The sequence below is a fragment of the Peromyscus maniculatus genome, chromosome 8, assembly GCF_049852395.1.
Source record: "Peromyscus maniculatus bairdii isolate BWxNUB_F1_BW_parent chromosome 8, HU_Pman_BW_mat_3.1, whole genome shotgun sequence".
NCBI lineage: Eukaryota > Metazoa > Chordata > Mammalia > Rodentia > Cricetidae > Peromyscus > Peromyscus maniculatus.
The window spans coordinates 37,064,384-37,077,862 of record NC_134859.1 but is presented as its reverse complement, the minus strand read 5'-3'; the positions used below and the strand labels follow the sequence as shown (position 1 = coordinate 37,077,862).

Below are 13,479 nucleotides of genomic sequence, written 5' to 3'. Positions count from 1 at the left end.
CTCAAAGAAGGACCCGGGGACAGGAGTTGAAGCAGAGGCCATGAAGAAATGATGCTTACTGGCTTGTACCCTGTGGCTTGCTCAGTCTGCTTTCTTGCCTAACCCAGGAGCCACTGCCCCTGGAGCCGCTCATAGTGGGCTGAGCCCTCCCACATCAATCATTAATAAAGAAAATTGCCTACAGGCCAATGTGATGAAGGCATTTTCTCGGCTGAGGCTCCCTTGTTCCAGATGACCCGAGCTTGTTTTAAGTTGACAAAATTCTAACTGGCACAGCAAGAGAGGGGATGAAGTGCACTTAACTTCATAATTTCCCCTTTGCAATTTTTGTTAATTATATTTGGAGCAATTATTTAGACAGCTTCTTAGTTTTGGCAGCCACACACTCCCGTAAGTCCTGACGACCGTGGCTTTCTCCCTGTTGGATTTTCTGGGGCAGGTGGTGGTGGTAGAGAAATAGCTCAATGGTTAAGACAATCTGCTGCCCTTGCAGATGACCCAGGTTTGGTTCTCAGCATCCACATTGAGTGGGCTCACAGCTACATATAAATCAAGCACTAGGGGATCCAGCACCCTCTTCTGGCCCCGACAGGTACTGCATCCATGTGGTGCAAATACAGACAAGCACTCACACATAGATATAGATACATTTAAAAAAATTCTCTGGGCTTTACCTAAGTTGTTGAGGATTCCTGATTCTGTTCCCCTTCCCCAAGAAGGACTGCATGGGTAGGAATTCTCAGAAGTCTTTTCCATCTGAACATCCACTCTGTCACTTCCACACATAATCACCACCTGATGGGTGCAGAACTCAGACTAGAATCTCATCAGCTCAAAACTCCACAAATGTTCTCAGTGGATATGCTGCTTTCAAGGTCACTCCTTGGCAAGGAGGTTCCCTAAGGCCACCAAAAGCCTGGAACACAGCACCAGATTTCTTGTCTCTCTTATTGTGTCTATCTGGCTTGCTCTGGGCTCTTTACGACACCTAGTTACCAAGGTGTTAAACCTTCCTCTCTTCTCTCCACATCTATCACCCTCTCTTACATCTCAATTTGACTCTTTCTCATTTCCTATGTATTATATGCAGGGAGAGGTTTTCCTTATTTCTCTTTGGGAAGATATTTCTCCATATTCTCTCATATGGCTAATGAACATACCCCTCCCCTCCTCATGGTTAACTGGGCTCCTTAAATGTATAAGGAACCTCTGCTACTGTAGTTCCAAGACTTCAGACACTTCCCTTCCATTCTCCAGCCTCTGTTTACTTTGACAATGCCTAGGCCGACTGGTAACCCATTTCTCATCTCTTCTCAAAGTTCGTATTTTCTTGAACTGACAGTAGAACCCAGTTGCTGCCTAAAATGTTTCTTGGGGGTAATCCCCCAACCCGCTCTTCCTTCCCCTGGCTTGGGTGAGAGACTCCCCCTGCTGTGCTGCGGGGGGAATGCACGATTTCCTTTTACTCTTTCTGCTGATTAGGTCTTTGTCAACTTGACATAAGCTAGAGTCAGGGAAGACAGACTCTCAACTGAGGAATTGCTTCTATCAGATTGGCCTGCAGGTAAGTCTGTAGGGCTGAAACTTGCTCTGCATGGGCAGAAAGAAAAAACCAATCCCTATCCACATGAAAAGGACAATGGGTCCTTGACCCTTCCTGGTACCGCCTCCACCCCTGCCCTGTGCTCCCCTTTGACGCATCCTTGGTAGAAGTATTTCTCCTTTTGTGACCTTGTAAGATACCTCTTCCTTACCTCCCCCCCCCCTGTTCTTGACCCTCATCTACCTATCAGGGAAGTTTCCAACATCAGGACACCATGGCTTAGAGGCCCCTATTCTATTAGCACTGGAAAAGCTACGGGGAGCCAAAGAAACCTGGGTCCATGTGAGCCTTATCAATTTATCAGGTGGAGTTAGAGAATCTACATAGACTTGAAGATCTCTGCTAATGCCCTTAGCAAAGACCTTGGGCTTATTATGTGTCAAAGGAAATATGGACCATGTGATTGTACTAGAGTGAACTATGCAACATCTGAGAAATAGAGATTGAAACATGGGTGTGAGAGGAAGGAGAAAACCAGGGAGGTAAGGAAGGAGGGAGGAGACAGAGATAGAGAGGGAGACAGAAAGACATACAGAGAGAGAGAGGGGAGGGGAGAGGGAGAGAGAGACAGAAAGACATACAGAGAGAGAGAGAGAGAGAGAGAGAGAGAGAGAGAGAGAGAGCGCTTATGAGTACCAGCTCAGTAAGGCAGAGTAAGTGAAAGAAGCATTGACCTACATCCCAGAAACATCACTGGACCACTGAGAACCAGATGGGGGGTTCAGGCCCCCATCTTAGCCATCTTAAGAAGTGAGGGTAGACTGAGGACAAAGAGCAGAAGAGGAAATGACAGTTCCTTTAGGAAGAGAGAAAAGGGGGATGACTGGCAGGTCCCCGGAGGGGCCCTCCTTTCCAGCTTCTCCGAGAAACACATCTCAGACGCACCTGCTTATAAAAGGCAGTGGACAGAGTTCACCGCAGCTGGCTGTTTTAATTACCTGCAAATGAAGTGATCCTGCTCCTTTCATTTAGCAGGAGGTTTTTGAAAGCCATTTTCACTCCGATTGCCTCCATTGCTGAGTGGCAGGGCGCATCAGAGCAGAATGGAGTAGGTGAAGAAAAGCAGAGGGCACTGCTCCTGAGGAGAGGTGATGCCTCAGACCAGCGGATGCAGGGAAGTGCTCCTTCGCTTCACACACTGGAATACTCTCCATCCTGGACCCAGCTCTCCCAGGGCACTGGGATCTGGGAGAGGACTGAGCACAGGTTTTTGCCTGACAATGAGCCATAGCAGATCCAGTGATCCGGGAGGCACAAGGAGTGAGGTCTCCTCAGCTCTGGGGTAGTGGGGAGGAGCAGCTCAGACCCCCACATTTGGTTAGTCACTGTGGTGTGGTTTTATGGCAGAGCACGCTCCACCGGGGATCCTGCCCAAAACTCCTACTGTGCTTCCTCAGGTCACTGCATGGGGCTCATTTATTTCCATTATTGTCACAGTTCTGTGTTCCTTTTCCCTCTGGAGAAGGAAAGGTGGCTTAAATGTTGTTTTCCTGAGCAGAAAAGCAGGCAGAGGAGTTGGACATTTATATCATCCCTGGAGACTGGAGGCAAAGACAAAAGGAACAGGAATCAGGACCAGCCTGGCCACCAAGCTTTTTGCCTAACTTCTATCCCCCACCATGGGCCCTCCAGCTCCTCGAGTCACCATGCAGCAGAAAACCTAAGGAATGCACATCTGTAGGAGAGCGAGGAAGTTCTGCCCTGGGATCTGAGTGAGCAGACGCACGCTGCAGCGGGCAGGCGGTACAGAGTCAACACGTTAGAGTTGTGGCTGGTCTGACAGCTGCTGAGTCTGTCACACACATAATTAGATAAACTGCTTGAGCACAGAGATCGGATATGTAGTACCATTTAGTGGCTGCTTCCCAGGGACCTTGATCTTAATTGAAGGCACAGTAGGGGAGAGCCTTAAGGAAGTCCCAAATCAACTTCTTCTCGTTCTAGTAATTTACCATTGACTTGGAGTGAGCATCTGAAACCTCCCAGGTGCTGGGCACCGTCTCTGCTCTGCAAGGCCTGAGCTGCTGGGGCGAAGGTCACTTTTCTCTCCATGGAGGGCTTTCCTCTAAGCAGCCTCCTGGAGGGGGATAGTCGTTAAGCAGGGAGCTCCGTGTCTGTCCCTTCACTGTTCCTCCCCTTCCTTCTTCCTCCTCAGTGTTTTGATGGCCCTCGAGAAGTTTCTTTTGCTATGACAAAATATTACACAAGAAGAACTTAAGGAAGGAAAGATTTGTCTTGGCTCATGACTTTATTGGGGGAAGAGTGTGTCTCAGTCCATCATCGCAGGGGAAGACATGAATGATGGAGTTCATGGCAATGGGAGTATGTGGTAGACGTTGTTCACATCTCGGTAGACCAGGGATCAAGAGCAAAGCAGGATCCAGGGGTAGGTATAATCTTCAAGGTCTGCCCCTAGTCAGCCACTTCCACCAGCTGGGGCCCATCTCCTAACAGTTCCTCCTTAAGCCTTGGTCCTCAAATGGTGCCAGTAGCTGGGGAATAAAGATGTAGACCGTGAGCCTACATGGGCTTTCTAGATCCAAGGGATGGCACCCTCCTGTCCCAGAGAACCCACAAGGGCTCTGAGCAAGGTCCTTCTCCTGGTCCATTTAATCATTTTTCCTTGTTTGTTTTGTTTCTTGAAACAAGGTTTCTCTGTGTACCTGGAACTTGCTCTGTAGACCAGGTTGGCCTCGAACTCAGAGATCCACCTGCCTCTGCCTCCTGAGTGCTGGATCAAAGGCGTGTGCCACCACTGCCTGGCTGGATCCATCTACTCTTTGCTGAGATCTTCTGAGGAGCTTCTGTTCTGTCATTCGGGGCCCTCAAAGAGACTGTATGTTGAATAGTCACTAATGTGTGGATTCAGCAAAAAAAAATTAGTAGAACATTTCCAGTGAGCTGGGCAGAGAAAAATAAAGTAGACATCTACATTTGTAAAGATGTTCAGTATGGAAGGGAGCTAGGCACTGGCAAAGACTTATCCCAGAGGGGATTCTGTTCTTTGTAGAGCTTCTCCTGGCATGCTGGCTAGCTTGGAGTTCATACAGCAAAGTTCTGGTCCTGCATGTATCACATCATATATCAATCCATCATATATGTATCTACCATTTGTTTGTCTATATAGATGATCTTTGTGCATCTATGTGTGTGTGTGTGTGGTATATGTATGTGTGTGAACAAGGCACAGATGCCAGTGTAGAGTGTTGGGTAACCACCCCCCAGCCTCTCTCTATCTTATTCCTTTAGGGCAAGGTCTCTCCTTAATTGGAGCTTGCTTTTATTGACTAGGCTGGCAGCCAACAAGATCCAGTGGTCTTCAAGCCTCTCAGCTTTGGAGTTATTGGGGATCACAAGACCATACCCTGCTTGTAATGTGGGTGCTGGCATCTGAACTCAGTTCCCCATGATTGTACAGCAAGTGCTCTTAAACACTCAGCCACCAACATTGCCCTCCGCGGGTGACCTTAAGTAGTTCAACGGCTGTGGTAGAAAGGGGTAGAGAAAGCTTACATGGTTCCAGAAGGATCCAATGCACACTCTTTTCTTTTGACTTTAGGAATGGAGAGTGAGCCTGCCAATGGCCAACACACTGAGAAAGTTAGACAGAAAGAGGGCACGTAGAGACAAGCAGAAGGGGTGCCTGAAGACAGCAGGGAACAATGGGGGAGGTGGGAGGCTCAGAGGCCGTAACTTGTTTCTGTGCATGAAATCAATGCAGTGCAAGACTTTCTCAGCTCAATAACTTATTAGCAATTTTTAATTACTGGATTGTAATTAATTCATTCAGAATGCAGCTGTTCTGTGGAGCACACCACACGTGCTGAACTGATAGTGTTCTTGCAAATTTGCAGGGGACTCATACCAAGACATTTCTTGCTGAAATCCAAGGGGAAATATTCAAAGAGCATACAGGTTTGTTTGAAGTCATTTTTTCCCCTACTCTGGAAGCGGATTCTACAAGTGGGATAAATGCACTCCAAGGAGGCTGAGATGGGGTGCATGTTTATGCTGGGATGTGGGTTAATTTTCAGTTCAGTCAGTCTCTAGTTGTCTGCATGAATGCTGGCCAGATCCATGGAGTGTGGAGTATCCAAAATTAGAGAATGTCCAGAGACATTCCTACAGAGATTCCTATACATCCTTGAGGTCTTGGTGTCTCTGGCTAGAGAAGCTGTAGGCTGAGAAAGTTTGGATGCAAGGGACTGGAGCTGGCCTTTATTCCAGCTGTCCCCTCCCTCTCCCTCATATAGACAGAGTCAGCTTGAGTTCACACTGCTTGCTTGGCCCTTCCCTGAGTCCCACCCCAGGACTCAAAGTTCAGACACTTGATCCTTTATGCACCCTTGAAACCCTACCTCACTGTTTCTACCTGGTAGCTCCTCCATCCACTTTCTGGGTCTCCTCTGCCAAGTATGCTCATGAATGCTCACTCTCCTTCACATCTGACAGATGAATCTCTCCCTCAGATTCTACTAACATTTCCCAGAACCCTTTTGTACGTTCCAGATATTGCTTCCTTGCTGAGTATCAGGTTCTCTTGCTCCTTGCTAACCAGCTAGTAAACTTGGGTCACTCATCTTTTCTCACAGAAGGAGCCATTTGAAGGTCAAATTCTAGTCACTTCCTAAAGAAACGGGGAGACCCATCTTGTCTCCTCTAACTCAAAGGGAGAGACACCAGCCCTCACCTTTCAACCCTTAGCCAGTATTGCCATTGTATATTTGTGCAGCTGGGACCAAGGGTACTTGAGAGAACAATTGTAAAGGAGGAAGGATTTATTTTGGCTCACGTCTCCAGAGACTTCAGCCCAGGGTCATTTGGCTTCATGTATCTGGGCAGACATGACAGTAGTGGGAAAGTCTGGTATGGAAGGTTCTTTACTTCCTGTTTGCTGGGAAGCTGAGGAAGGGAATACGGGAAGCTGAAAGTTCTGAAGAACACACCCCATGACCTGGTTCTTCTACTTCTCTAATACCTCAAAAAATGCTACTGTTTCATAATTAATCCAGTCAGAATCCCAAACCCTCACAATCACAGTCTAATCTCTCTCTTTCATCACTGTATGGCTCAGGTTCACCTTGAATTTTTGACATTCCTGCCTCAACCTTCTCAGTGCTGGGATGACAAGCCTGTGCCACTGTGTCTGGCTCATGATACCATGTGGAGAATGTCCTCACAGACACACTCACAGAAGCACTTTACCAGTCTCCTAGGCACCTCTCAGTCCAGCCAAGCAGATGGTCAAGATTAATCATCATGGTCATGTAAGAGGCTGGGAATTTGATAGCTACCCCTTGAATGTGCCCAGCTGTTTGCAATGACATCACAATCAACACCACTTATAGGTGCTTAGTCAAGCAGTCATGGCCCATTTCATACTCACACCACCCCAGGAGAGGAAAGAGGTACTGTTATCCTACCCACTTTACAGATGAGGCCAACCTCAGTGGCCTAGTCCAAGAAGGCATAGCAGCACACTCAGCCCCAGAAGCCTGGACCTCCCCTGGTTTCTTTGGGTCTAACTCTTTCCTTGTTAGAGGGCTTGCAAGCTAGAGGGGCTGCTCCTCTGGCAGAGTTAAACCACAGCCCATTCTGTCACCAAGTCTGCAGCAAGATCACACACATCTTGGTGACTAGAGTCTCTCGTGGCTGGCACAGCCTAGGATGAGAGTAACTTGTCCTGGCAGGACAGAAGAGACGTGTGGAAGTATAGAAATGGCCCTGGGAAGGTGTGAAGCCTAATTTAAGTTCTGAAAGCACCAAGATGAAAGTAACAACAACAACAACAGTAATAATAAACAGTAAGATGAAAAGAGAGGGAGAAGGAAAAGAAGGTTCTCCAGCATCAAGATTGGCTTTACTAATGTGTGAATGAAGAGTTGAGTTTTCATGACTATTCACCAATACTTAAGATAAAAAAAAATCCAGAATGCTGGAGGGAGGTACAGAAGTTAAGGGAACTTAATGCTTTTGCAGAGGATGGGAGTTCTGTTTTTCAGTGCCCATATCTGGAAACACCCAAGTGCCTGTAACTCTAGCTCCTTGGGATCTGAGACCTTCCTCTGGTCTCTTTGAGCATGTTTACTTTCTCATACATAACCCACAGACACAAGCACACACATGTACATATAATTTTAGAAGATACGTCTTTGAAAAGGATAGAAAAGGCTAGTGAGTGTGAGTGTGTGGTCTACTCATTGGTTTTTAATGTAAGTGGAAATTATCTTCTCGGATGTCACTGGCCTGGCAGCATGCCTCTGGATGCTGAGCAATCTGAAGGACATTTGCAAATACTGCAGCTGAGGAAGCTGGAGGGTTCACCTAAGACAAACTTGAACCACCCTTTTTGCTTCCATAATTTCATGGTTTGTTTGGAATTCTTCCGAACTATGCCACCAGATCAGCCATGGAACATGACTCTAGCATGGTGAGGGACTGCTCGGAAGGCAAGCTCGTAGGAGAAAGTGTGACTTCAAAACCAAGTCTGAAAAATAACTTTTCAAGGGGAAACTAGTGTGCATGGAGGAATGCATTGTGACAAGATGCCTTCAAACACAAATTCTGTATGAAGCCAGGCAGTGAGTCCCATCCAGTATCTGGGTATATTATCTTGGTGGTATTTGGAGCTGAGGGAAAGCATACACAAAACATCTTTCCCATACCTCTCCTTGCTCCTGACACTGAACAAGAGACGCCCAGCTTCTGGCCCAGGAGACCTGGGATTAAAGCCACAAACGTGGGTAGAAGCCACCCAAGTTTAGTCTGATTTTTCACGCAGGTCAATGATCCCTAAATGATACTTTATTATTTAGTTGTCACAAAGAATTCTGTCACCATAGCAGCTGGGATTGATTGATACCAGAAGTTTTTTTATGAACAGGGGGCTTAGAATTCTGACTCTTCTCTCACACTGTGTGGTGAGGGCCCTGTCACCAGCCAGCTCTTGGTAGAAGCCTTCCCTCCAGGGGCTGTAGACACAGTGCCTTGGTCCAGTGTCGTCTGCCACAGCCCTCCGACTTGATCTACACTCTGGCCCCATTAGGAGAGTCCATAGATTGGCTTCTGGGGACAGATGCCCTCCTAGAGAGTGAAGTCCTATGTTCACTCAGAGAAGAGAAGACGGATGATGTTAGAATTTGTGTTTTCATGGGGAAGAAGTATTTTTAAAGACAGAGCTCAAGCTGATATTAAACAGACTGCTGCCACTGTGAGGTAGATAGAGACAGCAGATGATGTGGTCCTGCATACCCTCCTCCCTCTTTATCCCCCACCTCGGTCCTGTTAAGCCTCTGTTGTTGGTTTTCTACTGGAGCTGTGACTCTGGGGAGATGTTTCTTGCTCAGGGTTGATCTGTCTTCTACCCTCATCAGCCTAGGTCCCTCCAGTTTGCTGGACACACCCTAGAGGAATGCTGGAAGAGGAGACTGGGCCTTCCTGCCTGCCGTGACTGGAGCCAACCCTAGCATGAGGTGTTAAAGCACTGCTTCTCAGCCTGTTGTGACCCCTTTGGAAAACCTCTGTCTCCAAAAGTATTCGCATTATGATTCATAACAGTAGCAAAATTACAGTTATGAAGCAGCAATGGAAATAATTTTGTGGTTGGGGTCCCCACAACATGAGGAATTGTATTAGAGGGTTGCAGCATTAGGAAGGTTGAGAACTACTTTGTTAAAGGATTTTCTAAGAAGTCCAGATCCTAGGATCAAGGGTAGAGAAGTCTTGGTTCTAGGTGGACACTCCATGACAGCATTAGTGCTTGGTACTCAGTACCTCCCATACCCAGTCTCTATCCACCAGATATAAGCTATCTGGGCTCAGAAAGTCCCCCACGAGCCCCCCAGGTGGACTTCTGTTTCTGCCTCTGTGTTCCCTTCAGTCTGGGCATCTCTATGCCCTAAGTCTGTGGCCACATTAGCTGAGAAGGAGCAATGATGGTCTGTATCAGATGCAGTGGGCCAGGTACTGTAACACATGACCTTTTATATTTCCCTCACTCTGCACATCCAGAGCAGACAGTGATGGCCACCAGGCTCATGGTATAGCTGAAGGAGAGGATGGACCAGAGAAGTACAGAGAGGCACCTGGGGCCACACAGCTGAGACATCCCAGAGCCCAGATGTAACCTGGTATTTAGGGATGCGTGCAGACATTGCTCACTTGAAGAGGGGTCTGGAGGGGAACAGCTCTGTGTGGGTCGGGGTTCACAGAACTGGCGTTAGGAAGCCTCAGCGCATGAATTCAATCACCACCCAGCCCTGCTGGAGGCTGCCCTTGCCATCCCTCACTGCGGCAGGTTTTGTGGCTGTTGTTCCTTCCCCCCGTGCGAAGTGAGAAATGCTGTTTGAATAACCGATGGCAAGGGAGGCCATGCACACTCCAATGAGGAAATAAAAAAACCTTCCGCAAGACGCAATTTGGGGGATATTGGAAACCAGAGAATGGAACATCAGTCTATAAAATTCAACACGCCCAATAAAGCTGGAGCAACTGGTCAAGTGTTTTAGTGCGCTCGGTTGCCGGGGAAGCGGCGGCCATGAGCTGGGCAGCCCTTCCAGGCATTTGTCCTCAGCTCATTGTGGTCTCATCTGCATAATGCACCTCATGATTTTGAAGCACCTGAACATTAGCGTCATGAGCACAGCCATGAAAGTGTCTGAGATTATTCCTGTCCCAGGCTTAAGTGCCCCTTCCCAGAGCTCACTCGACCACAGCCAACCCCGAACAGCCTAGTTGTTACTTTGGCGCTGGGCAGAGGGGGCGGAGGCTCACATAACTGTTTTCCTCACTTAGACTGTAACCACCCAACCCAGGCTTGTGTCCTGTGGAACACACACATGCTGGGGGTAGTCACGGGGAGCCTGTGAGGCCCAGCTCGTCACTACAAAGTAGTTCTGTAGCCCTTGGTGGCCAGCACTGCAAACACACGTTCCTCCCTGCCCCCCCCTCCCCCAGCCCACCCCACTCCCGGTCCTGGCCTTCCTTGCTATATCCAAAGCAAACCTCCGATTTCACAGAATCTGAAGGCAGCTCTCCCACCTCTAGTGTCCCCTAGATTAGTCAAGGTAGGTCTGTCCATCTGCCATGTTCTGCTTCTGTAGCATAAGAAACTTAATGCACACATGGCCATTCAGGCTTACAAACATTTCTGCAGGCCATGGCACGTACTACGTGTCCTGAGGCCACATGGACATAGGAACAGCATTCTAGCCTTTACATTCACATGTATTTGTAAGCCTCTGAGCACCTTTGTGTGCCCGGTGCTGAGGACATATTAATACGTAAAATTGAACCCCTTCCTGTGGCTTGTACTGTCTCGCCCTTCTCTTCCCACCTAACCCTGGCACAGAGTGAGTTCTCTGCTCTGTCTCCATACGTGTGTTCTGCTGTCTTTGTGGTGGTTTCCTGATCTCGTTCAGAGCTTCTCTGAAAAGGCAAGGCATGGGATGTTCTCCCCCTGGCTGGGGACCACTCTGCTGTTATCATCTGATCATTTTATATGTACAATATAGTTTCCTGACCCATGGAACTCTGTTCCATGTGGTCTTTGTTGACACTTTGCAAGAACATATGCTGTGTGGAGACCTGGGTTATAGCCTGTTGTCTGGTGCCAAGTGGATACAGACTCTGCCCCAGGGAAGAGTTCGGTTTGACCTCCCTAGATTCTGTTATCCAAGGGTGAGGAAGGGGTGGAGACCCCTGGAGACTAGACTCAGACTGAATGCACATTGCTGAAAGGTCTCTGCTGCTACTGGGCTCATGTACCAATCATTCTCTTCGCTTCCTCTATACTCATGACCTGTGCAAACAGCACCTTTGTCACTGGCCAGAGGAGTGTCAGAAGACGCATCACAGAATTCCACAGCCCGGGGCAAGGCGCCCTCGTCCTACCTTTGAGGAAGCAGTCCTTGCTGTGCACGCTGACAATCCGCTTGCCCAGCAGGCAGGCTGCACGGCGAAGCTCACAGTGGTTCCCGTAGAGCCTCCCATCGGAGCCACACACAGGCATGTAGCGGGGCCTGCAGACCTCCACACAGTGGCACGAGGGCTGCCCTGTCGCCCTGTCAAGCAAGCACCTGCTCCCGTGGCTGCAGAGTTTCTTCCCGCAGGAGGCTGACAGCCCAGGGCTGGGAAGACCTGTGGATGCACACAAACACAGAGGGTTAGCTCAGGGCTGGAGAACAGAGTCACAGACAGCCTGTGTTTGCTCGTTTACGTCACAAACAGTAGGAGCGTAGAGGCCTCAACTTCCTGTAAGGCTGAGGTGACCCATGGTGGGATGAAGGGCCTCTGGGTACTACATGGAGTCCCTGTTCCTCCAAGAAGTAGCTCTAGGAGTCAAAAGGGATGTCGTGCCGCGCGGAGCTCATGTTTTTATGAGATTCACCCTGAACATCTCAGACACAGCACCTGCTCCTTTGGAACCCACAGGAGTACCCTTGGTGAATATTCGTGCTTTCATGGGCTTGCTCTTCCTTGCCGTCAATTGGATCAATTGCCGTCAATGCAACACATCTTTGCATCATTGAACAAATATTCCATAGCATAAACGAATGTAGCACATCTTAAACTAACATTCCACAACACCCTGGAATTTGGATCTGCCATCCTACTTGGGTAGTCTCTGTCTGACACACACCCACTGAAGATACCCAGTCCTTTTGTGCTCACTAAGAGGTGCCTTAGACCAGAGGACAGAGCTATAACCCTGTTCCTGTGCCCTGAGACCACTCCACAGTCTAGAACTGCATTGAAATCATTATAAAACTGGTTTCTTCCTCCATACCTTCCTCTGTCTCTTTTTTTCTCCTCTTATTCTTTTTACTTTTCTTTTTCTTTATTTTGAGACAGAGTCTCATTTAACCCAGACTGGCTACAAACTCTTGATTCTCCTGCGTCCACCTCCCAAGTGCTGGTATCACATGCATGGGGCTACCACATCCACCTTTCTCTTTCTGAACTGATGACTTGCAGCCAGGCTGTGCACTAGGTCTCTGAGAGTTCTCAAAGATGAATAAGCCATAACTCTACTTCTCTTTGACCTAGTCATTCTTGTTGAAGATGGAATGTGACAAAGCCATAATATAGCTAAGGCTGGTGCTGTGGTTCGAATAAGAATGGTCCCCATAGGCTCATGGATTGGAATGCTTGGTCCCCACTTGGTGGAACTGTTTGGAAAGGATTAGGAGGTGTGGCTTTGTTGGAGGGGGTATGTCACTGAGAGTGGGCTCATACCATTCCAAATTAGCTCTGCCTCTCTTTCTTCCTTGCACTTGTGGATCAAATGTGGGCTCTCAGCTCCTGCTCCAAAGCCATGCTTCTTGCCTGCTGCCACGCTGTCCACCATGATGGTCATTGTCTCACTCTCTGAATTGCAATCCCCCAAGAAACCCTTCTATGTGTTCCTTTGACCATGGTGTCTTTTATTATAGCAGTTTAAAAGTAACTAAGACAGGAACTTTTGGAGTTTAGGAGCTCATTTTCAGACCACTGTCTAAGGCAAAGGTATAGAGAGAGCTGAGCAGAGAAATTGAGAAGTGCTACATCAGCCCTGTGAAGCCACTGCACAGTCTAGAGAGGAAGTGTGGTGAGGAGGCAAGTGGGGAGTCCACACCATCAGCAGGGCCACCAGCATCCTCCTCCAACCCCTGACCAGTCCTCTGATCTTATATCTGCAGACAGAAGGCTGAGACCCTGGTGTATTTGTTTCTTTTTGGTTTGTTTGCCTTTTTTAACTATTTGGAGGCCTGCCACCCAGCTCCCAAATAAATAATAAATACACGGGAACTTATTCTTACTTATGCATGCTCGGCCTTAGCTTGGCTTATTTCTAGCCACCTTTTCTAACTTAAATTATCCTGTTTTTCTACAACTAC

General features: G+C 48.1%; 1 protein-coding gene and 1 long non-coding RNA gene across 2 annotated transcripts in view; both read right to left on the bottom strand.

The window, feature by feature from the left end:
- The window catches only part of Fstl4 (follistatin like 4), a 423,065-nt gene that overhangs the window by 181,857 nt on the left and 227,729 nt on the right, over positions 1 to 13,479 (bottom strand). The window contains exon 4 of the mRNA XM_006991320.4: positions 11,495 to 11,740. Coding sequence (XP_006991382.1) covers positions 11,495 to 11,740 — 246 coding nt within the window. The remainder of the gene's footprint in view (positions 1 to 11,494; positions 11,741 to 13,479) is intronic.
- On the bottom strand, positions 3,833 to 4,433 carry LOC121831786 (uncharacterized). Its single transcript, XR_006075359.2, has 2 exons — positions 4,267 to 4,433; positions 3,833 to 4,095 (listed from the first exon to the last, which is right to left on the bottom strand). It is a non-coding gene; the product is annotated as an uncharacterized LOC121831786 (long non-coding RNA).